This window comes from Osmerus eperlanus, chromosome 8 (assembly GCF_963692335.1).
Source record: "Osmerus eperlanus chromosome 8, fOsmEpe2.1, whole genome shotgun sequence".
Classification (NCBI taxonomy): domain Eukaryota; kingdom Metazoa; phylum Chordata; class Actinopteri; order Osmeriformes; family Osmeridae; genus Osmerus; species Osmerus eperlanus.
The window spans coordinates 15,365,120-15,390,527 of NC_085025.1; the positions used below are offsets into that span (position 1 = coordinate 15,365,120).

The 25,408-nt window shown below is 45.8% G+C and overlaps 1 protein-coding gene across 5 annotated transcripts in view; it reads right to left on the reverse strand.

Moving 5' to 3' along the window:
• galnt14 (UDP-N-acetyl-alpha-D-galactosamine:polypeptide N-acetylgalactosaminyltransferase 14 (GalNAc-T14)) overlaps window positions 1–25,408 on the reverse strand; it is a 96,781-nt gene that overhangs the window by 27,000 nt on the left and 44,373 nt on the right. For 4 of the 5 annotated variants that reach the window (XR_009930970.1, XM_062467817.1, XM_062467819.1 and 1 more), the window contains exons 3-6: window positions 10,026–10,124; window positions 2,518–2,585; window positions 1,917–1,982; window positions 117–238 (exon numbers count right to left, since the gene is read on the reverse strand). Coding sequence is in view for 4 of the 5 variants with exons in the window: in XM_062467817.1 (XP_062323801.1) it covers window positions 117–238; window positions 1,917–1,982; window positions 2,518–2,585; window positions 10,026–10,124 (355 nt within the window). In the remaining variant the exon portion in view is untranslated. Of the gene's footprint in view, window positions 1–116; window positions 239–1,916; window positions 1,983–2,517; window positions 2,586–10,025; window positions 10,125–16,373; window positions 16,531–25,408 lie in introns of those variants that run through there. The other variant, XM_062467820.1, reaches the window with a different exon arrangement.

Consider the following 25,408-nt stretch of genomic DNA (forward strand, 5'->3'; position numbering starts at 1 on the left):
TACTGAGAGATCTAAGCTTCAGAAGGGAGGCTGCCTTAACCTTACAAAGGTACACAAACAACTCCCCCCCACACACAAACACTTGCTAGCACACACACACACACGTGTGGGGGTACCTCTTTGATCCTGTTCAGCAAGGGGGGGAGCCAGTCCTTGTTGACTTCACAGTGGCTGTCCAGGAAAGTGAGAACCCCTGCGGAGGCATAGTCCGCCCCCCTCACCCGCGAGCGAATCAGACCTGCAGGACACACAGGGGTCAGGGGTCACACTCGTCACGTCTTCCTCTAGTATTAGTAACCATCTAGTGACATCTAAGCCTACTTGTAGTAGACTACCTAATCTTTCTCTTGTTAGTGTGTCTTTTATTCTTTTCCTCTGTGTTCTATAGTTAGGGTGTGTGTATGAGTGTGTATGTGTGTGTGTGTGTGTCTGTGTAATGGGGGGACATGCTGTCCAGGCTAAACAGGCAGATAGATCAATAGCGCCTGACACAGGACACAACGTCTTTGTGAGAGAGGTAGCCGCCCCACGCTGCTCTCACACACACTCTGCAGCCAATTAAAAATCCCATTTCATCCTCAATAACGCTTTATTTTCTGGATGGGTGGCTTCACACCCTCACACACGCACGCCCGCCCACACACGCACACACACGTCGAACAGTTGCTAGGTGCAGACTGACTTTGAAAAGAACAGAATGCCAAAGGACGTATCTGCCTTGACTGCTGCGACCCTACTAAGACCGTAGCGACAGTGTGTGTTTGTGTGTGTGCGAAAAGCAGTACTGATTACCTTCCCTTCCACAGTTGATGGAGTAGACATGGCCTAACAGCTTCTGCTGTTTGTAGCATTAAAAAGACAATCAGGTCTAAACACCCTAAACCATTTACAATTTACCGTCTCAACCCAACCTCAGGGGGCTGTTAACTACACTGTCGAGCGCACACACACACACCCTGAGACTGTGTGTGCTTGCAATAGTGTGTGCACTTGAGGGATAGTGTGTGTGTGTTTAAATGAAACCTCCTAGCTGTAATGCACCAGGGGATCTCAGCAGACTAAGGATGCTGTTTGTTATTGAGGAAAGCCAGGATCAGCTCACAGATACTATCTAATTGGACTTGTAATGATTTTCACAGCTGATTAGGTATTGTCACAGTATAATATCTGATTGCTGTGTGTGCACGTGTGAGGGAGAGTGTGTGTTTGCAGAATGTGTTTGTGGATTACATAGGGTGTTTCTAGCAGAGAGATTAAAAAGTCTGAGATTTTCCATCAGCCTGACAGGCATCTCATTACTTGGTCAGCCCTCTCTGTCTGTTCCCATTCAGACACTACATGAGTGACCAGACGCATCTCATACACGCACACGCACCTCAAATATACACACAAAGGTATACATACACACCTCAAACACATCTCAAACACACACACACATGTCACAAGATGACATATTCACATGTAAAAAAAAGGCCGGTGTGTGTGGTTGTGTGAGAGAGCATGTTTGACACACTAATGGATTTCTACTCAAACCCAAACCTAGTCACTAATAGCTGCTGACACTGCAAATGGGTGCTCTCTCCCTCCCTCCCTCCCTCTCTCCCTCCCTCCCTCCCTCCCTCCCTCCCTCCCTCCCTCCCTCCCTCCCTCATAAACAAAAACAAACACACACACATCCCCACCTATATTAGTTCCTACTGTAAGTACAGCTTTAGTTTAGTAGGATACGTGTTTTTTTTCTCTGAAATTTGACCCAGATTTGAACCCCTGGAGTCATACACCAGCCAGCTACTGCTGGAGGTGATCAAGTCTTGGGCATGGGCCCAGTCTCCAGCTGGTATCTCATCCACACACTGTTACCTCCTCAGACTGGGATGGAGTAAACTAGGACAAACATACAAGCTGAAGAAGATTACCTTCTCTTTTGTCATTGCGAAGACACTTGACTTTTGGCAGCTTGGTGAGTAGAAGGCAGTCGTTTGCTGAAAAAGAGTTTGATACTAGTTTGATAGTTTGTCATACTCAGCACTGTTTCTCACTCATTACTGTATGTGGCATTGGAAATTAACTTCATTAATGTCGGTCCTTGCTGCTCAGTCTCTGAATCCTCCCTTCCTCTGCTGATCATCCACAGTGGTCTCACCAGGTCCCTGTCTGATTCAACAGGTCCCTCTTGGCTCTCCCTCCATTAAAATTCTCTACTACCCTCGTCTACTACTGACTCATCTGCTACCCATATTCACTTCTGACTCATCTCCTACCATCATCCACTACTGACTCATCTCCTGCCCATATCCACTGCTGACTCATCTCCTGCCCTCATCCACTAAAGTCTTATCTCTCTACCATATTGTGTAAACAAAGCCTAACAAGACATCCATCATTGAGGAAACAAAGGTGAACATTTCTGGAGGAATGGGATGTGACCCTGTTCTCTGTCTTCTCCTCCTTTCATCCACTCTGTCCATCCTGGCTGGCAGTGGACTGCATTTCCCACAAGGCACAGCTGCTACTCACCATTGTCACTGAAGTCATCCACCAAGATTATCTCATGGATGAGGTGAACAGGAGTCCGGTTAAGCACACTAGAGGGGGAGGATTAGTGTTGGAAAGTGTTAGAAGACAACTGTCGCTCTGACAAGCATACACACACATTATACATCAATCATCCATACACACACATTAACGCAATCGTCACAGGGCTCACTGCATTCATCATCACTATTAGCTACCTCCCTCTTGGCCTCTCGGGTGATCTTGGGTCATCAGACTCACGCCTACAATTAACCACCTCTCAAGTGGCACCTTAGTTAGCAATTTTATGGAGCTGTCGGGCAGTTTTTATATGCAGAGTTTAACTACATTACATCCTCAACATCCGTAATGCTAATGTATGTTCTGTCTTCAATAAAAAGTGACCAAAGGGCCCTGAATTCTGTTTTAGTGAAGTATAACTCTCTTTGGAAATTCCCTAACCACACAAGACTAATACCTAACCCTAACCACACAAGGTAATACTGTATTTCTTCGATTAAACGCCGCCCTCGAATAAACGCCGCCCTTGAATAAACGCTACACCAAAAAAATCTGAAAACGGTTATTTAATTGGTTAAATTCAACCCCAGTATTTATTACACATGTACATAACTTTCTGCACAGCTTTCTGTTTGAAAGCCAACGTGTATGAACGTTTAGGCATGCTGCTTCAGATTTCTACACAATGTAGAACATTTGTATTTGAGACAGTTGTATTACCAACGCACACCTAATTGATAGCCAATGAGAAAGGGAGTTGCCACACTCATAGACAAACAAAGAATAGACAAGGAGGTCAGCGAGGGTAGCCTAAATGAAACCTGCGTTTTTAGCTGCATGATTCATTTGTCACAATGCCAGCAACGAAGTTGTCTATGGCTGCACTGCAGCTACAATTCACTAAATCTCTCTAACTAATTAAACGCCGCCCTCAAATAAACACCACCCTCGAATAAACGCTGCACCAAAAATGAACGTTATTTAATAAACGCTGCAGAGTTTATTCGAAGAAATACGGTACTTAATCCTAACAAATCTAACTACAATTTTGTGACTCTTGGAAAGTAACAATTACAATGCATTTTGACTGATGGATTATATTTATTCACTAAGGCGTTGAACAAAATACAAGGCATCAGAATAGTAAGTTTAGAAATGTTTTCCAGGTCAGAGCACTAACTATTCACAACCATCCCATCCATCCATCCATCCATCATCTTCCGCTTATCCGGGGGTCGGGTCGCGGGGGCAGCAACCTAAGCACAACCATCCCGTCTTCAGAAAATGTGTTTAACTGTTTTCCAATTACAGGAGCATAGAGATAAAAAAGAGAGCAGTCTTTATTTCTTTTCCCTCCCAACTCTGTTCCCATCTCTCTGGATAAAACCTGCATCTCCCTCTCTCTTGGGGCAGTGCACTGATGAGAGGGTGATGGAGCAGAAAGGGTGAGAGATAGAAGGGGAGAAAGAGAGAGAGAAAAATGAAGAGAGGGATGGGGGAGAGAAGGATGAAGGGTTGGAAAAGACTAGGAGATGGAGGAGATGAAGCAGAAAGAAAAGGAGAAAGAGAGAAAACAAAAAGGGAGCAAGGAGAAAGGAAGAGAGATAAAAAGGAGAGGGGATGAGATGGGATGTGATGGAGAAGAAAGAGGAGTGCACCTCCTTCAGATAAATTCACCTTTAATCCCACACCAAATCAACACTTACTTTCCTCTCTCTCCTCCCTCTCCTTCCTTCCACCCCTCTTGCGCTCCTCCTCCTCAGTCTCCTTTCCTCTCCTCCCACTCAGTCTCTCCTCTCATCTATTCCTACACTTACTTACTTACTTACTTACTTACTTACTTACTTACTTACTTACTTACTACACCTCACCCTATTGTCCCCCCTTCTCTCCTCTCCTCCTACTCCTCCTTTCCAGCATCCCCTTCTCTCCTCTCCTTCTACTCCTCTTTTCCAACATCCCTTTCTTTCCTCTCTCCTCACCCATTTCAAACCTCTGAGACCCTCAACCAGCACCTGGTCAGGATGGCCCTGGGTCCCTCTCCTGGAATACTGCTCCTGTATCCCTTTAAGAGATCTATACTGAGTGAGAGTCTCTACTGGTCTATGGTAGGAATTCAGTTTTTCTGAATGATGGAAATGTTGACGGTATAAAACTGTGATTGACAGAAATACATTTTCAAGTCCTTTTAAGTTCTGCAGCACAATTTCCTCCCTCTGTCCACCTCATCTCACTCCTTTTACCTGTCCCCCTCCTGCCTCTCCCTCTCTCTTGCTCTCTCTTTCTCCCTTTAACACCTCTAATTCACCTTCAAATTAGGCCTCTTTTTTTACCCCTGAGCCCCTAACCTAACTCAAACCCTTGACTTGACCTTACTTCTGACCATAGTTTTAACCCTCACTCCTGAAATTAAAGTTAAGACCATCAAACAAGCGGCTTGATTTTCTCATATTGCCTCATTTTTAAGTTCTCACCAGTGGTACCTGTGCAAACGCAAACACGCACACACATTCTCTCTCTATGTATATTTCCATCTGTCTTTCTTTTTGTCTGTCTGTCTGTCTGTCTGACTGTCTGTCTGTCGACCTTCTGTCTGTTTGTCTCTCACATGAGTGTTTGTCTCACAGGATTCTATCCATCCCACTCTCTCTTCCTCCTTTGTTTCTTTCTGCCCCTCTCTTCCTTCGCTCTGTGCTGTCTGGGTGAGTAATTGCAGGGCTGTCAGCCTCATGGGTCTGGTCGTCCCCTGCCTACATGTTGGTTCCATTCATCACTCTGGATTTCCTCCCCCTCTCCCTCCCTTCCCACCCTCCTGTGCTCCATCCCTCCTACAGCTCCCCTGGATCCTCATGCCTTTATTACAGCCTGTGACAAAAATCTGCTCTCCTGTATGTGTGTACAGTATGTATGTGTGTCTTAACTGTGTGTGTGTGTGGGGGGGGAGGTGGTGCCTGTGTGTGTATGAGGTTTTGTGTGTAAAGACTTTGTGTGTGTGTGCCTGTGTGTTTGTGTGTGTGCACATGTTTGGTTTATGTGTGTGGTTTTCCCAGACCTAGATAAGCCTGATTCAGACCCTAAATACAACCTAATCAGTAAGACTGGAGCATGCGATCCGGGAAGCTCTCCATCTCGATACGTCTGTCTCTGTCTCTCTCTTTCTTGCTTTCTCTCTCTTCATCTCTCACTCCATCTCTAGCCACCTCTCTCACCCAATCTCTTTCCATCTCTATCCACCCCTCCCCTTCATTCTCTATCTCTAATTATTCTTTCTCCATCTAAAATATACCATTATCACTGTCTGGACCTCTTTCTACTTTCTTTTATTTTCTGTCATTTTCCATCAGCATGTATCTGACTCTTTTTTGCCTCATGTAATTTTTTTTTGTATTTTTTATGTTTCATGCTGTTTCTCTCTTTCCTCATCTCAGTCTCTTTCTTTCTCTATTCTCCTCTCTATCGCTCTTTTTCACTCTATCATCTTTGCTCTTCAATTCTGTCTGACCGTTTTTTTCTCCCTCCTTGATAACCAAGCTAATAAGGGGGGAGGTGGTAGTGGGGTGGGGAGGGGGGGCATGCATGCAAGATTGTTAACTCCCCATGGGTATTACAACACTGGAGAGTGTAGAAAGGAAGCAATCAACTTCTTCGCAACCCACATGTTGATATGGTGAACCGCATAACATTTACATTATATTTTATATAAGACTGCTATCTCAACTGGAGTATTCTAGGCTCAGAACCACAACAACAACAAAATGTATCAGTAGATCATGGTATAATTCAATATCAACAAGCTTGTTTTGACGCAGAGTATTTTATTTTAAGGACCCAAGATGATGAAAGTGTGGGTGTGTGTTTAAGCCTAAAATGTATGTGTGCGAGTATTCAATACAGGGTTTTTCCTGCATAGAGAAAATTTTGGCGCGCGCCAAAGCCGTTTTCCCGAGCGCCAATGACAAATCCCGAGCGCCAAAGGCAAAAAAAAGTCTGCAATGAAAAACAAAAAACAAAGCTGTGTTCATCACGCGTGCAATGCATGTCAGCGAATGTTCTCAATAGTATGTTTCAAGTAGGCTACAGCCGAACCCTCGTTCTGTTTTGATAAATAGTAATTGAGTTGATAAGCGTGTCTTCTTGTCTGATCAATACGCAACTGTGAGGTGCGCGAATGGACAGAGCGGCCAGTAATGGACAGAGCGGCCACGTCGTTCCGCTGCGAGGGCAGCCCGACGTGCACGAATACACCTGTAAAAATGCAAAGGAAATTTCCACTCAAAATGCTGACAAAAGTTTGATTTACGATTTCCAACGCAGCCTCCATTGGTATTCTTAACCTGGAATGAAAATATATAGGGCAGTGTTTCCTCTATGGCTACATTTCTGCCGCCACGGTATCAGAAATCAGGCTGTACTACATTTTAGGCTGTCTATCAGCAGTGATTGTTACGGGCACGCGCTTCACACCGCAGTTGAGATTGCGTGTGTGCGTCCTTGAGAACTGTAAATCGTATAATTTATGTTGTCAGTTCATTTAAGCCTGTTATTGTATAAGTCTATAGTTCTTGCAAATGTAAATCAAGTTAACTGGTGATTTTCGTTGTTTGTATTATTCCCCTGCTAGCTAAATTGTCTGTTGATTCGATAGCGATTGATGCCCTTGCTCAGTTTTATATTTTAGGTGCATTATTATGCTGAAGTAATTTTAATTAATAAAAAGTGGGTTTATTGTTATTATTTGCTACAAAATACTTAGCCTATCAAGATCAAATGAAGCAGGCAGTGTACATGCTTCAGAGTGGCCTACCTTAATCGATAGGCTAGGCTACTGACCATTTACAATAAGTTGTTACGTCAATTATTAATTGGCAGCATTTATGCCATTTAGAACATACTTCATGAGTGTAAGGTGTCTTTAAGTAGCCAAACATGCAAAACACCTGGGAATAAATACATTGATTAGAAAGAAGAAGGAAAAAAATATATATATATATACCCTTTTTTTTTGGAGCACCGAAGACCCATTTTGACCCAGGAAAAACCCTGCAGTAGACGTGTGTGTTTCTTTAATCCAAGAATGTGTGTGTGTTTAAAGGCAGCAGATGTGTGTACATGTAAGTTTCTCACCCAAGAATGTGTGTGTGTTCTCTCTTAGAATGCCATCCTCTCAGAAGGTAAATCCAGCTATGTTTTTTGTGTTTTCCAGCATTTTGATCTATGCCGCTTCCAGGCTACATAAAGAAATTACAACAGGCTACACACAAAAGCAAAAACATGTATGCACACAAACAAACACAGACACGCACACAGACTACACAGTCTACTGGCCTCTCCAGGAGCCAGTCTTGACACTTCTTCTAATACTGTTGGAGAAAGCCCAACACCAAAACCCTATGATGAACATTGTTTCTACATTTTTATTCTCCTGTAGCTTACAGTATATCCTTACTACATTATTACACTGTGAATTATTATTCTCTACATCTCTACAATACTTTACATTATTACAAGTGTATCCTCGCTACATTATTATATAGTGCATCGTCACAACATTATTACACTGTATATCCCAGCTACATTATTACACTGTGTATCCTTGCTAGATAATTATAGGATTTGGTGTCAAGTGGCATCACACTGCTCAGTTTCTCTACTCTCCAAGAAGCTTGTTAGTGGTTGGAAGGGTTTTGTTATGTATTCCACTTCTCATTTAACATATCCTCCCTTACTCTTTTTTCCACCTCTGTTCTTCTCCACACACACACACACACACACACACACACACACACACACACACACACACACACACACACACACACACACACACACACACACACACACACACACACACACACACACTACCCACAAACACAGTGTGACACCCTGATTAATGTAGAGAAAGCTCAGGAGATTAGCTAGGTTGTTGTAGTTGTTTTTTTCCTATTAGCTCCAAGCCTAGAGGCAACCGCATGGCCAGGTGGAGGCTGGGGCTACAGGACTGGAGCTGGGTTTAATTATAGTCAGAAACTGCCGGGGCAGCTATGACACACACTGACACACACACACACTCTCTCTCTCTTTCTTTCTCTCTCTCACACACACATACAAACACACTCTCTCTCATACACACACAATCTCTCTCTCACACACACACACACACACACACACACACACACACACACTCACTCACGTACATATAAACACTTCCTTTCTGACACACACACATTCAAACACACATGGCTGATGGACCCCATCTCTACCTCGGGATGTGTTTACCCAGAATGCATTAAGATTCTGACAAGGCAATGTGTCACAGTGCATTGTGGGTAGGTACAGTAAATCCATCCTTGGGGAGCAACCTAGACTGAGCATGTACAGTCAGAGTATCCTCTCAGCAAAGATGCAGGAAGAGGAAAAGAGAACAAGAAAGGAATATATATATATATGAGAGAGAGATAGGGATAGAGAGAGGGAGAGAGAGAGAAGGATAGTGTTCTGCAAATTGATTCATTCAGAAGATAAGGCCTTCTAGTGCCATGCAGTAACAGCTTGAGGGAGGAGACATGCTAGTCTGGAGCTGAGAACACTTCCTCTGCCTGGTTACGGCCCGAGGCATATCGCTAACCTTCCTCTGACACACACACAAACACGCACACACACACACAGGACAGTAATAGGGATGCAGTTGAGTCCGCCGGGAGGGATTGGTTCTAATTGGCTGAGAGAGCAGAGCTTACTGCAGGGTGGAGGTCAGTCAAAGAGCTGGCCCTCGGGTGGTGTGTGTGGTGTGTGTGTGTGTGACTGTAAAGAGACAGGGCAGATCTGTGCTGATTACAGTAACTTTGCTGTAATGATCTGAAGCCAAGCCAGAACCCTGAACCGGAACTGGACTGGAGCTGAGCCAGACTGCTGAGACTGGGACAGAGGGAGGAGAAGGACAGGACGAGAAGAGGCCAGGAGAGAAGAAGGAGGTGGAGGAAGAGGAGGAAGAGTAGTGTGTGAGAGAGGTGGCCAGGTGATAGTGGGAGTTCAGAAGACTCAGAATCAGCTTTACTGGCCAAACATTCATACAAGGAATTTACATTTTACATTTAGTCATTTTAGCAGACGCTCTTATCCAGAGCGACTTACAGTAAGTACAGGGACATACCCCCCGAGGCAAGTAGGGTGAAGTGCCTTGCCCAAAGACACAATGTCATTTTGCATGGCCGGGAATCGAACTGGCAACCTTCTGATTACTAGCCCGCTTACCTAACCGCTCAGCCACCTGACTCCCTATTTGACATCGGTTTTCAAGTTGCTCTCTTTACTTCTTGCTTACACAGAAATGGACATGAAGTTAAAATAAACTAACAAGGGCAAGTAGGCTGAGTAACGTAACATCTTATGAATCTTCCACCAGGGCGAGGGGGAGGGATCAGGGCAGGGGGGGAAGGGACAAAGGGTTGTGCACATGGAAAAAAGTACGGTCAGTTTGTTTGATGTCACTGTACCTTCTGATAGTGCGTAGCAGGGTGGAGCGAGCCTCGTTGTGAAAGGTGATGATGATGGAGGTGGAAGGCAGGTCAGGGTTATAGTGGAGTGTAGTACACCTGAAAGAAAGGCAAGAGAAGGGGGAGAGAGGGAGGAGAAAGGGAATAAGAAATCAGAAATCACTAAACCAAACATAAGACTCAGACAGTTAGTCCTGGTTTCAGGTTAGGGTATTGTGGAATTCAAAAACTAAAACAATCTCTAACTAGAGAGGGTACAATTTCTGGGGAAATTGTAGGGTGTGCTTGCTTGCGTCGGTTGCACAGGGGTCCGTTTTTGAATGACATTTTTACAACTGATATTTCTGTATATTTTATATAAAAATGCATACTTATTATTTATAAAGATTACATAGATTTAAAAGCAGTTTTTTGTGCTGCTCGTTTACAACTGAAAATACGAGTGAAGTGTAGAATGAAATAGATGTCTTCTCATTTCCCCTGCAAGAGGCAGCCTCATCGTTGAATCAAAACGAATAAATTTGGCAGACCGGTGTAAAAATGGACCTAATCTCTATGATTTTAACGTCATTTTAAGTTTTTCCCTTCTCGTGATATTTTCAGGCATGTAGCCTACTCATTGCATTCATTCATTAATAAAGAACCCCCTTTGAAGATTATTCTACGACGTTACCCGGCAGTAGAAGATGGAATCGCGATTCAGACAGTCCCATCTGCTAACTGAAAATATGCCCCCCAAAACGTAAATAAGCTTGACATTTATTTAGTGGAAAATCGCTCATTCATAAAAAGCTCACTGGTAGCGATCATTGTCACTAACAACGCAAAATGCGACATAGCCATGTGTGGAGAAGCTGCCCCGGTAAATTGTACTACTACGGTACAGTATTAGACTACTGCTGTGTTCGTCTTGGTAGCGATTGCGTTGGTTGAATTGGATTTAACGTTCCGTTGTACGGTTTAGGCTGAAATAAATTATTTTCATGAACAGATTGACAACGTTTAGGCTGTGGCAATGAAGTTCAGGTTAGTAGTTAGATAGACTTTTGATTTAAGTAAGGGGAGTGCCGAACATGTTCTGTCGCCGTTTGACTTCCTACAGCTGTGTAGATGTTTTTGTAGTGTCTCGTGTAGGCTACAGCGTTGCAGTGAGCAACACTGGTTTGAAACCACAGGTAATGATCATTTCACCCACAAATCGTTTACTTGTAATGTAATGTCATAATAAATCCTACAACGAAAATGTATTTGTGAGGAATGTTTATTTTAAAGATTGAAAACAGATGCATCATAGACCACTGTAGTATGTGTTGCCCGGGCAACAGAGGCTAATGTCATGATGCTAATGCTTCAGTGAAATAGTAGACTACCGTTTCCAAAAGTAGATGTGGGCCTACTTCCTTAATAATATCAGCTAATATTGTACATTACATTTCATAATTGTGTTTCACATCACAAAGTAAAATGAGTAAATAGTTATCACCCTGGCCTCTTTGCTTGTGGCGTTCCTGCAGCTGCCTTGCAGTAAAGCTATAGTTAGCCTAGCTATCCCCCAAGTTAACAGATGTGAAACGAATGTTCTGCTACAGGTAGTCACGCGTGTTTTCGTGACGTTAGTGACGCAGTGACGTTAGTAACGTCAGTGACTGTGGCTAGCAAATTAGCCACCGTTAGCTTAACTTTTCACCACAAAAACGCAATTTCTACTTAAACCATGCAACGGAACGTAAATAAAAATACAACCAACGCAATCGCTACCAAGACGAACCTTTTGACACCGCCGTTGTGTATGTAGTCCAAATATTGACTGATCCTTAGGGGTGCGAAAATAAACAATAAATAAATAAATATATATGTGAGAGAACAAAGGTTGTGCTCTCGCCGAAGGCTTGAGCACACCCAATGATGGGAGCCTATGTGTTCTTTCGTGTAGAACCTTTTTTCTGGACCGTAGGTTCCATAACCTGTGTGGTTTTAGGTCATAAATAACCATTGGAGGTTCCAACGACCCTGTGAGGAGCTGATTGTATTATCTTCAACCTTTGTCTAGAAAGTTCTTCTGGGTTCTTCTATGAGTGTTGTTAGTGAACGAAGGGCAGGTTGTGTGTTCTTATGATCAGAATGATAATGCTGACAAACTGGAACAGTGGGAGTGCTGAGGTGCAGAAACATGAATAAAATATGAGACCACAGGAACTCATTAAAACACTCCTGACCAGACCAGGAGGGAGAGTTACAATGGGTTTAGCGTGTGTGCACGCACGCACATACACACACACAGATATACAGAGACAGAGACAGAGAGAGAGAGAGAGAGAGAGAGAGAGAGAGAGAGAGAGAGAGAGAGAGAGAGAGAGAGAGAGAGAGAGAGAGAGAGAGAGAGAGAGAGAGAGAGAGAGAGAGATAGAAAGAGGAAGGGAAAGGCTGCAAATGAAATTCAGGGAGTATGAGTATAAAATGGCATATTGGCATTTTCCTCTCATAATGATATATGACTGACATTTGATAACTGAATTAACCTTTTTCAGAGTATCCTTGACATTTTCCTTCATTCATCAAAAAGTGAAGGTTCAAAAAAGCACAGCGAAAACTGTGGGGTTGAGACAGCCATTTATAGTCAGGAGGGGTGGCTGGGGTAAGCTGTGACCTGGTTAAGGTCGTTAAGAAGGTCCTGGAAGGGTTTTACATGGCAAAACCCTGCAACAGCGCAAGACCAGACTGCGGTAGTTTAGTTTGGATGAGAGCTGTTACAACTGCTATTCATTACTGTTATGACCCTCTCTTTGGTTGTCTCTGTCTAGGGAGAGAGAAGGGTCACACAAATACATCTACATGTACCAGAGAAGGTGAGAAGAAACTTTTTAATGATTTGTTGAAATGTATTTAGCAGTTTTGGTTGGTCCGTAAAGGGCATTTGTATTTGTCCACACTTTTCTCCACTCAATCTCCATTTAGCTGAAGGTGTGTGTGTCTGAGTGTGTTTACTCTGTGACAAAAGTAGCTAACCCACCTGTAACCCAGCTGAAAATCGTGATCCCACACTCCGAACACCACATTCTCCCCTCTCTATCACCTCCCTATGCAAGTGGATCTTCAACTTCCTGACGGGGAGGCCACAGATGGTGAGAATCGGTGACCGCACCTCATCCACACTGATCACCAACACAGGCACCCCCCAGGGCTATGTGCTCAGCCCTCTCCTGTTCTCCTTGTGCATGCACGACTGTGCGGCAACGCACAGTTCCAACGTCCTTGTTAAGTTTGCTGATGACACAGCCATCGTGGGCCTCATCTCTGACAGTGACGAGTCAGCTTACAGAGAGGAGGTTGATCCCCTGACATCATGGTGTCAGGACAATAACCTCTCTGTCAACGTCAGCAAGACTAAGGAGATGATTGTGGACTATAGGAGGCGGCAGGAGGAGGAGCATGAACCCCTACACATCAACGGATCCGAAGTGGAAAATGTCAGCTGCTTCAGGTTCCTCAGGGTGAACATCAGCAATGATCTAACCTAGTCTGCTCACACGGACAAGGTGGTCAAAGCCCGAAAACGCCTCTTCTTCTTGAGGAGACTGAATAAGTTTGGCATGGACCCAACCTCCCGGAAATGAGTCTCTGCAGGTTGGGATGTCTGACACTCACACTACCGAATATTTCGGAAAATAAGCCGCATTTTCTATAAACCGCACCAGAATGGGAGCTTTGTGTTTGTAAATCTGAGTATAAACCGCACTGGAATATATGCCGTACTTAATACGGGAACAATATACGTAGCAATGCACGAGTATAGGCGATCATACAGCATATTTCAGGGTATAAACCAAGACTTTATTTATGAAAAATACGGTAGTCACTTTACACACTGTCACTTCAGCTACTGGTTGCACTTTCAGCTGCTGGTTGCACAATCAGCAATATTGCACTAATTGTACCCTACTTGACTCTATGTTAGTATAGGTTTTAAGGTTAGTATAGTATATTATGTGTATTATAGGTTTAGTATACTGTATTGTTATTATTTTGTATATTTAGGATGTTTATTATATTATATGTTAGTTTGTCATAGGTGTAACCTATGTTCTGAGTAGGCCTGATTATATATCATGTTATGCCAGGTTGCATTGTCTTGTCCAAAGAATTTCAGTACCCAGTCTGACCCTGTGTTGTTCTGTGCATCTGACAATAAAAGACTTGAACTTGAACCATCAAAACATCTCTCTCCTATCTCTTTTTCTCTCAACTACCCCTTTGTCTCCTCTACTCTTTCCCTCTTTTCTCTCTCTCTCTCCGCCTTTCCACCACCCTCTCCTTACGGTGTGCACCAATGAGATTAGAAATAGCAGGAAAGTGCTGACAGACAGGCGTTGAAGATCCCACTGATAATGACATCCTTCTTGTCCTCAACAATGTGTGAGAGCATATGTGAATGTGTGTGTGCATGAGTGTGAGCGTGTAATAATGTGTATGTGTGAGCGTGTGCATGTGCTCTGCATGTCTTTTTCCCCCTCATCTGTCTTGTTCTCTCTGTACTGTCAAACATCAGGGGATCAATGTAACAGGCATATAAGAGGCATGTAAGATAAGCTCAAAAGGACTAGCAGACAATCTCACACACACACACAGCTTTTCTGTTGATGCGTGAAAAAGTCACATGGCAAGAGACAAAAACAAAACATTTCTATAACCTCTACAGACGTGGAGAACTGTGTCGGATCTGTGTGTTTTGTAGGATGTTTATGAGTGTCAGGCGAGAGGCAGAGAGGAAAATATGAGGAGATGGAGTGAGGGAGGGAAAATTCTACAGAGACACTGTGTAGATTAACATGCAGATGGTGCTGGAGTCATTCATATTTGATCACTGCTGTTTGGGGGCTGCTCGTCTGTGTGTGTGTGTGTGTGTGTGTATATAGGTGTGTGTGTGTGAATATAGGTGTGTTTGTGTGTGTATGTGTGTCTGTGTTCGTGGGGTGCTAGCTTGCATGCATCCCGGCTGTTTTCTTGAAGCATAATGAAAGTTCACATTGAGGTGAGAGAAACCGGGGTGAGAGGTGGTGCGAAAGAAGATCATACACACACACTCACTCACCCTTAGACAAACACACACTCTACCTCAGATACACACACACACACACATACACACTCACCCTCAGGTACACATGCACACCCACACTGACCCTTAGGTACACACAGACCCTCAGGTACACACACACATACATTCAAGCTAGGGATAGCACATACTCTCTCACCTTCAGGTACACACACATGCACACACACACACACACTGATCCTCAGGTACACACGCACACACTGACCCTCAGGTACACTTACAGACACAGAACCCTCAGGTACACACAAGCACACACATAGATTCCCAGGTACGTGGGAGTCAGGTGGCTGAGCGGTTAGGGAATCGGGCTAGTAATCTGAAGGTTGCCAGTTTAATTCCCGGCCGTGCCAAATGACGTTGTGTCCTTGGGCAAGGCACTTCACCCTACTTGCCTCTGGGAATGTCCCTGTACTTACTGTAAGTCGCTCTGGATAAGAGCGTCTGCTAAATGACTAAATGTAATGTAAATGTAATGTAAATGTACACACACAGACACAAATACACACACACACACAAACACACCCTCAGATACACACAGACACACACAGGTACAAAAAAACAGACACACACACCCTCTGATACACAGAATTCAGGGAATGAGGCTGACTGGAACACCTGTCACATTGTTGTTGGACCAAGAGAACACTGAACACTTCTGATATAGGAAATAGGACACACACACCCACACCCACAGAAACTGATATTCTGTGGCACATGGTTTACAGGCAGGGAGATGCTTCTTTTCCAGTTAATATACTACCCTTGTATTAACCTCTCCTGCTCTCTGTCTCTCTGTTTTTGTTTGTATCTGTCTCTCCCTCTCTCTCTCTTTCTGTCTCTCTCGGTCCCTTCTTTCAGAAAAATGCCATTCAAGTTCAGGTTACAAGATCAGCCCTGATATTCACACAATTCAAGCTCAAAGTAACAGTATGGCAACTGGCACAAAAACATGTCTGCGCTTTTAACTGAACCCCCAAGACCTTAGCTAAACAAATCAAGAGCAACAATATTACCTAGATTCATTGTTGACTAAGTAAAATCAGATTGGAATGCTACAATATGTTACATTAAAATCCAAATTGGCCTGTCATAGTTTGAAGAAATAAATAAGACAAGTAATAACCTATGCAAGATGTCGTAACGATCATGTAATTTCCCATAAGTGGACTAGCTGTGTGGCTAACTCCAACAGTAAAATAGAAAACAACCATCAATGTATGAGCTGAAAACTCTCTTACTTTTTCAATGTCCATTTTGTCATTTGTTTCTCCCCATCTAGCAAACACTGGTCTGATGTTTATTTGGTGAATAACAACTGTACAATATGCTCCTTTTGCTTGTGCCTCAGCAAATTTTGAAGTGAACAAGAACATTTGTGGTGGTCAGCAGTACGATGGCCCTCCTCATGCTGTTGATTACCTTTCTCTATGGGGACTATCGCTGCAACAGTAGCGCATGGACTTCGGCAAATACGTTTTTCAGTTGCGTAAGGAAACAGAGATAACTCAGAGCTAGCTAGCTAGTTGTGGTCGATTGCAGTTCCACCAAATCCCAGATCAAGGCTTAATTTACACCTGCATGTCATTGCATGTTTTAAATAATGTAATGTAAATAATTTATAATTTAACTTTAAATAAATGTTATTAAAAGTTTAATTCCTAATGTTTTTTGTGTCTGTTACCTTATATTTCATCAGTTTATCATATTTCTAGAGTCAATTTTTCTCTTTCCCACTAATTAATTTGGCAAAAACAAATTCTGTCATGCCAATAAACCCATTTCAATTGAAAGGAGATAGAGACAGGGAGACAGGGAGAAAGGGACACAGCGAGAGAGGGAGGGAGGGGCCTAGATTTGGATGGGGAGGGTGGAATGGGAGGGGTTTGACAACACTCCTCTCTTCTGATATGTGTGTGCCCACACACACACACAGACAAACACACACACACAAACACACACATGCACACACACACAGCTGGCACACAGAGTGGGAGTTAACCCAAGTGGAAAGGCACTACAGCAGCTGTTCATTTCCAACCTCTTCTGTGTCTGTGGGTATATTGTAGACTGGTCATACAGGCTGGCTGGCAGGCATCGAGGCTGGCTGGCAGGCAGACAGGAAGCCATATTTTCTTGCTTTCTACAGCTGCATATTATTACAAACATCGCACAATCCCCTGGTCATCCCTACCTATCCTCCACAAGCCCTGAAAGCAAAACAGTATGCTTTCTTCCTCACATCCAATGACGCCTCCCAACTCTAATGTAGACTTCCTAGTCTGTGCTGCAGTCTCCAGACTACAGGACAATGCAGTATGGTGATGAGAGGTGGAGAGTGTAGGACTAAAGGCCGATTTATACTACTCCGTTTTCACGGACACAGGGAACGCCCTCTCCGACATGGAACGCCCTCTCCGAGCCCTCTCGGAGCCCCTCGGAGAGCTCTACGTGCACCTCCTGATTTTCCTGACTATCCGTCTGTCCGTCCGTCATTTTACGGATACCCCTTGGCTGTGATTGGTCCGTATTAAGAACCTCTTGCGTCATGGGCGGGGGCGGGGTTGCCGTGATAAACAGGACAAACAGAATCCTTTGACCGCCATTGCTGTAAGTTTTCACAATTCATATTTCAGCTAAACAGTACATGTAAATCAGCATCTGAATTAAAATGGGACGAGAAATGTGCAGTGTAGTTGCTGAAAATGTGCTTATTTTATTGATGAAACGGCAAATTTGTAAATTTGCTCCGACTTCTCGATAACCTAGATAAATAAACACATTCACCTACTCTTCTGGTGGTGAATTGTTTTCCGCACCCACAGCCCTCGGAGTACTATAAATTCAACCAATCCGTTCGACTCCGTCCGTCCGTAACGGAGTCGGAGTAGTATAATTCGGCCTTAAGAGAACAGATGTAGTTCGGGAGGAGGACAAGATACCCACCGGATATCGGGAGGACTTTAGGACATTGAGGGACTGTTATGTCCCCGGCCTGGTCCGGGCCAGGGTTTCTGTTTTCCCCATGTGCCGGCTCCAGGTTTCATGCCATACCTCATTCCTCCTGTGTAATTGCCAGTTCAACGCTTCATCCAGAAGTTAGTATCGGCTCCTAGTCTATTGTAATATATCTAGTCCATCCTAATATCCTGTTTTCTCTCTGCCTGCTACAGACGACATCCTCCGGTTCATCAGCCTGCCTGCCACACCTGCCTGCCAGCCACACCTGCCTGCCCCACCGGATCTCCTTCGTTCTCCTTCACCTCAGTTTCAATAAACCAGTCAACCATACCTTCAGTGGAGTCGTGCATTTGGGTCAACACCCCAGTAGCCAGTTGGTCCAACTTAACAGTTTGAACTGGCCATGAGCGACCCAGCCGACTCGGACACCGATCCTGTTCGCAGGGTACTCGGCCACCAAGGTGCAGTACTGGCACGTCATGAGGAAACCATGCAGAACCTCTCCCGCACCCTCGCTGAAGTCCTGGCTGCCCTGGGGTCCTTACAGCCTCCCCAGGCCTCTCCTGCTCCTCCGGCCGAGTCCCCGCCTGTCGCTGCTCCTTACCACCGAGAACCCCATGTCGCAGCCCCAGAGCGCTTCACCGGTGAGCCAGGACATTGTCGTCCATTCCTGCTTCAGTGCTCCCTGGTATTCGAACAGCAACCGTCATCCTATCCCACAGACAAGGCAAGGATAGCCTATGTGATCAGTGCTCTGTCTGGAAGGGCGCTTTCCTGGGCCACCGCGGTGTGGACCACCGGGGGCTCGCTGAGCTCCTCATATGAGAGCTGCTGAAGGTGTTTGATCACCCTGAAGGGGGGCCGGATCCTGGGAAGCGCCTCACGTCACTCCGTCAGGGTCTCCGTAGTGTGGTCGATTACACCATAGAGTTCCAGACACTCTCGGCTGAGAGCGGCTGGAACGATGTCGCGCTGCGGGCCGTTTTCCACCAGGGACTGACTGAGACCATGAAGGATGAGTTGGCCTCCCGGGACGAACCAACCGACCTGGAACAGCTCATCTCCTTGTCTATTCGGTTGGACAACCGGCTCCGTGAGCGCCGCGTGAAAGGGTTCCTCGCTCCCAGCCACGTCCCTTGTCCCCCCTTAGACGCCCACAGTCACCTCTGCCTCGAGCACCGGCATCCCCTGGTACCCATCTGAACAGTGAGCCTGAGCCCATGCAGCTCGGGCGTGCAAGGTTGACTCCTGAGGAGCGGGCATGCAGAAGAGCCGAGGGTGCCTGTCTCTACTACGGTCAACCTGGACACCTGGTGGCCACCTGCCCTACTCGCCCGGGAAACGAACGGGCCCGCCAGTAGTAGGGGAGGTACTGACGGGTCGAGCCTGCTCATCCCCTCCGCGTTCAACCCTTGGTGTCACACTCACATGGCGCACAGTCTCTACGTTGGTCCAAGCCCCAACTCGGGAGCTGACGGCAACTTCATTGACCGGGAGATGGCCAGGCAACTGGGATTGGACTGTGAACCCATCAGTCCACCTGTGGTAGTCAGAGGGCTAAGCGGCCAAAGGATCGCCCACATTGAGCAACAAACTGCTCCTCGCAAACTCCTTGCTGGCAACCACCACGAAACAATCCAACTCCATGTCATCGACTGCCCACTGTCACCTCTTGTGCTGGGATACCCCTGGTTGCAGCTCCACAATCCCCACATCAACTGGGTTACCGGGGATATTACTTCATGGGGCAGTCACTGCTTCCAGCGCTGTCTCGGGTCGGCTGCCACCCCGGACCCTGCCGATTCCCCCACCTCTGTGGCTCCTCCAGACATGTCCACAGTACCACAGGAGTACCACGACCTTGCGCCAGTATTCAGTAAACAAGATGCCCTGTCCCTGCCACCCCACCGCCCATATGACCTTGCCATCGATCTTCTCCCAGACACGCCCCTCCCTAGCGGGCGTCTTTATAACCTCTACCGTCCCGAAACTGAGGCCATGGAAGCTTACATCCGGGATTCGCTAGCAGCAGGCCTCATCCGTCCGTCCTCTTCCCCACTGGGGGCGGGATTTTTCTTTGTAGGGAAGAGAGATGGAGGGCTGCGACCCTGCATAGACTACCGGGGCTTGAACGCCATCACCACCCGGAATACGTACCCCCTGCCGCTCCTCAGCTCGGCATTCGTTCCCCTCCGGGATGCCTCCGTCTTCACCAAGTTGGACCTGCGTAACGCCTACCATTTGGTGCGCGTCCGGGAGGGGGACGAGTGGAAGACGGCTTTCAACACTCCGCTGGGCCACTTTGAATACCTTGTGGACTCTCCAATGCACCTGCAGTGTTCCAGGCCCTGGTAAATGACGTCCTCTGTGATATGCTCAACCGGTTTGTCTTTGTCTACCTCGACGACATCCTCATTTTCTCCCGATCCCTCCATGAACATACTCAACATGTCCGTCAAGTCCTTGAACGCCTCCTCCAGAACCGGTTATTCATCAAACAAGAGAAATGTGAGTTCCATGCATCCTCCATATCCTTCCTGGGCAATGTAACTTCCAAAGGGCGGATGGAGATGGATACAGCCAAGGTGATGGCCGTAACAGAATGGCCTTCGCCGAGCAACCTGAAGCAGCTCCAACGCTTCCTGGGGTTCGCCAATTTCTATCGCCGCTTCATCAGGAACTACAGCCAGGTCGCTGCTCCACTCACAGCCCTCACGTCCACATCCACACCCTTCAGGTGGACCCCGGAGGCAGAGGCTGCCTTCCAGGAGCTAAAGCGACGATTCGTTTCCACCCCAATCCTCACTCAGCCTGATCCCACACTACAATTCGTGGTTGAGGTTGATGCCTCAGACACTGGAGTGGGAGCCATCCTGTCACAATGATTCCCCCCAGACCAGAAGCTGCACCCTTGTGCTTACTTCTCCCGCAAGCTCATGTCCGCCGAGAAGAACTACGATGTCGGGAACAAGGAGCTGCTGGCGATGAAGCTGGCGTTGGAGGAGTGGCGCCACTGGCTGGAGGGTTCTGACCAGCCCTTTGTAGTTTGGACAGACCACAAGAACCTCTCTTACCTTCAGTCAGCAAAACGCCTCAACCCTCGCAAAGCGCGGTGGGCCCTGTTTTTTGGCAGATTCAATTTCCACCTCACCTACCGTCCGGGGTCCCGCAACACCAAACCGGATGCCATCTCCCGCTTGCATGCTCCAGACAAAAGTGACTCCCCTCCTGAGCCCATCTTGCCTCCCACCTGCCTTCTTGCTACTGTGTCATGGGAGGTTGAGTCGTTGGTCACTCAGGCACAGCAACAACAGCCAGACCCAGGTACGGGACCCCAAAACCGCCTGTTTGTTCCTGACTCCGTTCGCACTCAAGTTCTCCAGTGGGCCCACTCCACCCGCCTCACCTGCCATCGAGGCATTACCCGCACCCTGGCCTTCCTCCGACAGCACTTCTGGTGGCCCACAATGACGTCTGACACCCGTTCGTTTGTCTCAGTGTGCACCACTTGTGCACGGAACAAGACCTCCTCTCGTCCACAAGCCAGGGGGCGCCCGTGGGGGGGGGGGTACTGTTATGTCCCCAGCCTGGTCCGGGCCAGGGTTTCTGTTTTCCCCATGTGCCGGCTCCAGGTTTCATGCCATACCTCATTTCTCCTGTGTAATTGACACACCTGCAACCCATCCCCTCATCAGCACCACAGTATTTCAACCCCGGTTTACCAGTCACTCATCGCCAGTTCAACGCTTCATCCAGAAGTTAGTATCGGCTGCTAGTCTATGGTAATATATCTAGTCCATCTTAATATCCAGTTTTCTCTCTGCCTGCTACAGACCACATCCTCCGGTTCATCAGCCTGCCTGCCACACCTTCCTGTCAGCCACAACTGCCTGCCCCACCGGATCTCCTTCGTTCTCCTTCACCTCAGTTTCAATAAACCAGACAACCATACCTTCGGTGGAGTCGTGCATTTGGTCCACACCCCAGTAGCCAGTTGGTCCAACATAACAGGGACGGCGTTATTCTGCTGCAAGCTCTCACAGCTGCTCCGAGGGGGGAGGGGGCGGGTGCTTGGGGTTGGGCGTCCAGGGAGAGAGAGCCACTGGAGCACAGAGCTGTTCGTCATTAGTCTGGAGCAGGTGCCAAACAGGTGCCTGGTTCAGCACCCTGGACAGCGCTGGCTTGGCCCCACTCATGGGATATGTGCTACCTGGGAAGGGTAAGCCTTACAGTGCGTTCAAATTGCAGCGTTTTTTAACGCTCTGCACCGCTTGCCTTCCCACAGGGCCCCACGCTCGGGGGCGTGTTAGACAAGTTAATAGAGAGTTGTAGTTCTCTAAGGTCACTGTTGTAGTCATGGCCAAGCGTGCAGACTTGGGTTCATGTACTCACAATATCTATCAAAATACCACTTTTACACAACATTTATGTAAAAATACAGAATTTTTACTAGTGCAAGATTACAGTAGAATACGTTACGCCACCGGTCACTCAACCAGTCGTTTGTCGGCTGGGCTAGCGAGCTAGCAGTGGCACAGAACAGTCACGTAATGTGATGAGACTGAATTTAAAAGTAAGCTATAAAAACACACTAGGAACACTGACGACATCGGCAACCATGCACCATGCATTATTAGTTTAATATAATCTTTAAATTCAGGCTTGTCACATTAGTGACTTTGTTCTGAACAGAACTGGGTGTGCAGACACATACGATAAGTTTATCCTCCATCTTGAAATTTTAAAACCTAGAAATGCTACGTTGCTACGTTACAAGAAACCAATCCGATTGGCCAACGCTAGTGTTTTCACGCTACATAAAGTTGAGAAAATACTTGTCTTGGACAATGTAAAAAAAACAACTGAGAAGTGTTCTCCAAACTTCTGGAGGAAAGTTTGACACCGAAGAATCTGGCAATTCTCAGTTATAATTGAAATTACTTTGCATTTTCAAAGTACCTGTACAGGTTAAGAACATATCCAGTCAGCCAAATCAATTATGATGTAGGAAAAGAGAGTGGTGTGCATTGTGATGCCAGTGTAGCAGTTCACAGTGCAGTAGCCTGCTTGTCTGCATGCAGCTTTTAATGCAAATAGAGATGGTAGTGTGGTAAAAGTTGGACCGCATGAGACCCGACCCAAATGAAACAATTGAAGGGAATCACCACTCTCCACAGACTCCAAGTTATTAGGCGAATTGGTACGCCAGTGATTCGGCGAGAATCGAAACAACTGCCTGAAAATGTCTCCTAATCAGTTTCATCTAGGGGCCAAATCAATCCTCACGTCAAATTAAAACACAAAACAATCGAAAAGCACTTGCATCTGACCGAGCGAAAGGAATCCTCACCATTTCAGAGCCAGCAAACTTAAACAGGAAGAGCAGATTGGTATGCCATGATTGAAAGGGGATGGGAGGATGGGAGGATGGCGGGCCGGCTCAAGGTGACAATGCCCAAAAAAGCAATAACAAAAGTCACCAAAGAAATATGAGAAGAAAGGGTTTTCCCTGTGTGCGCAGTTCAACTCTAGCGTAACGATTTCCGCTCTGTAGCAGATTGGAGCCTTCATAAAAGCAAAGGTCCCACATGGGACGAAGACCTTAAACATTAAGAGATCCCTGCCGTACAACTGGGCCCCAGGAGCCCGGTTTCCTCACCCGTTAAAGGAAAAGGCACGGCAAGCCCACACGTTTCCCCGGTGGCAGACGTATCAAACGAGGACCTTCCAAGGAAGTTCAAAGTGTTGAAGGCTTTGGAGAGGTCAACAGAGGTCATGGACACATCTTGCTCATGTGTTCCGCACTTTTTCTGCCATTGGCATCAATGAACAATTACAGGTTCAGTGCATCATTCATGCTGAAGCCACACCAGAGCTCTGGTAGCAAGTCTTGATGGTAAAGACAAGTGTGTAGGGACAGTATTTGCATCCCTTCACCGATGAGGGATTCTGCTTCCATATCTGACCTGTGCAGTAGGGTTTGCGTCATTTCTCTTCGATACAGAAACAAATCCCAATTTATTATATAAATACTTTTGTATAATATGTTCTTGCATGTGAAATTGTTTTTTCTTTATTTTAACTGAAATAAAATAGACCCTACTACACACACACGCACACACATATGCTACACTGTGTCCCAGATAAGATGAGAAGATAGAATCTTCCAGATTCTCTCTCAGATTCACAGGGAATTGCAAATGCATTGAAACAGGATCTTCATCAAATGTCTCTGCCTTCAGGCACAATCATGTATCCCCCCTCACACACACAAACATGCACACACAGAGACGCAGACACACATACACACACACACACACACACACAACAACAACAATTCATGCACACAAATGCACGGACACACAAACGCATGCAAATGCAAACGCTACACACATGCACAACATTGCCTCATTCTTCAGAGAGAGAGACCAAAATAGTTCTAATCATCTATCTGCAACTTTAATGGTATTTTAAACATTCATGAAAATTCACACAGTCCCTCTGAAGACAATTTATAAACAGTGAGATGTTGGGCCCTATTTTAACGATATGAAACGCAAGTATCAAAACGCAAAGCGCAAGTAACTTTGTGGGCGGGACTCTGGCTCGGTTGCTATTTTGCCGGCGGGATAAATGACTTTGCGCCTGGGTAAAATGGGTAGGTCCGAAGTAGCTACATTACTAATGGGTGTGGTTTGGGCGTAACGTGCAAAACACCAATCAGAGCGTCATCTCACATTCCCTTTAAGAGCAGCGCTTGTTCCATGGCGGATTGCTATTATAACGGCGGATTTGCCAGCCGCACGCCAGGAGCGGTTCACAGCGGAGACCGACGTTCTAGTCAGGGCCGTAACAGATAGAGAAGTGACATTGTATGGGAAAGGCAGAGCAGTTTTCTCATTGCACTAAATTGCCTGCTCATACTACTCATTCAAATTCTTATTCTTATTTTTATATAGCCTACCCTATATTTTATTTTTTAAATTGTTTAGTTCTTGGAATTAGTTTAACTATTGTACTTTTTTACTTAATTTAAGACCCATATTTGTTTATTGTTTGCACCTTCCTGCCACAGTAAATTCCGTGTTTGTGTAACATAGGCTACATGGCGAATAAACCGAATTCTGATTCTGATGGAGATGGGAGAAGAAACCCACCCAAATTAGCTTCGGTTAAACAGGCGTGGGAGAAAATTGCAACAATTGTTACAAATCATGTTCACATACATAGAGATTTCTAATGAAAATCTTTTTATAATCATTGAAGAAATGTAACACGCCATAAATCAAAACAATGTAACGTAGCTTCGCAGAAA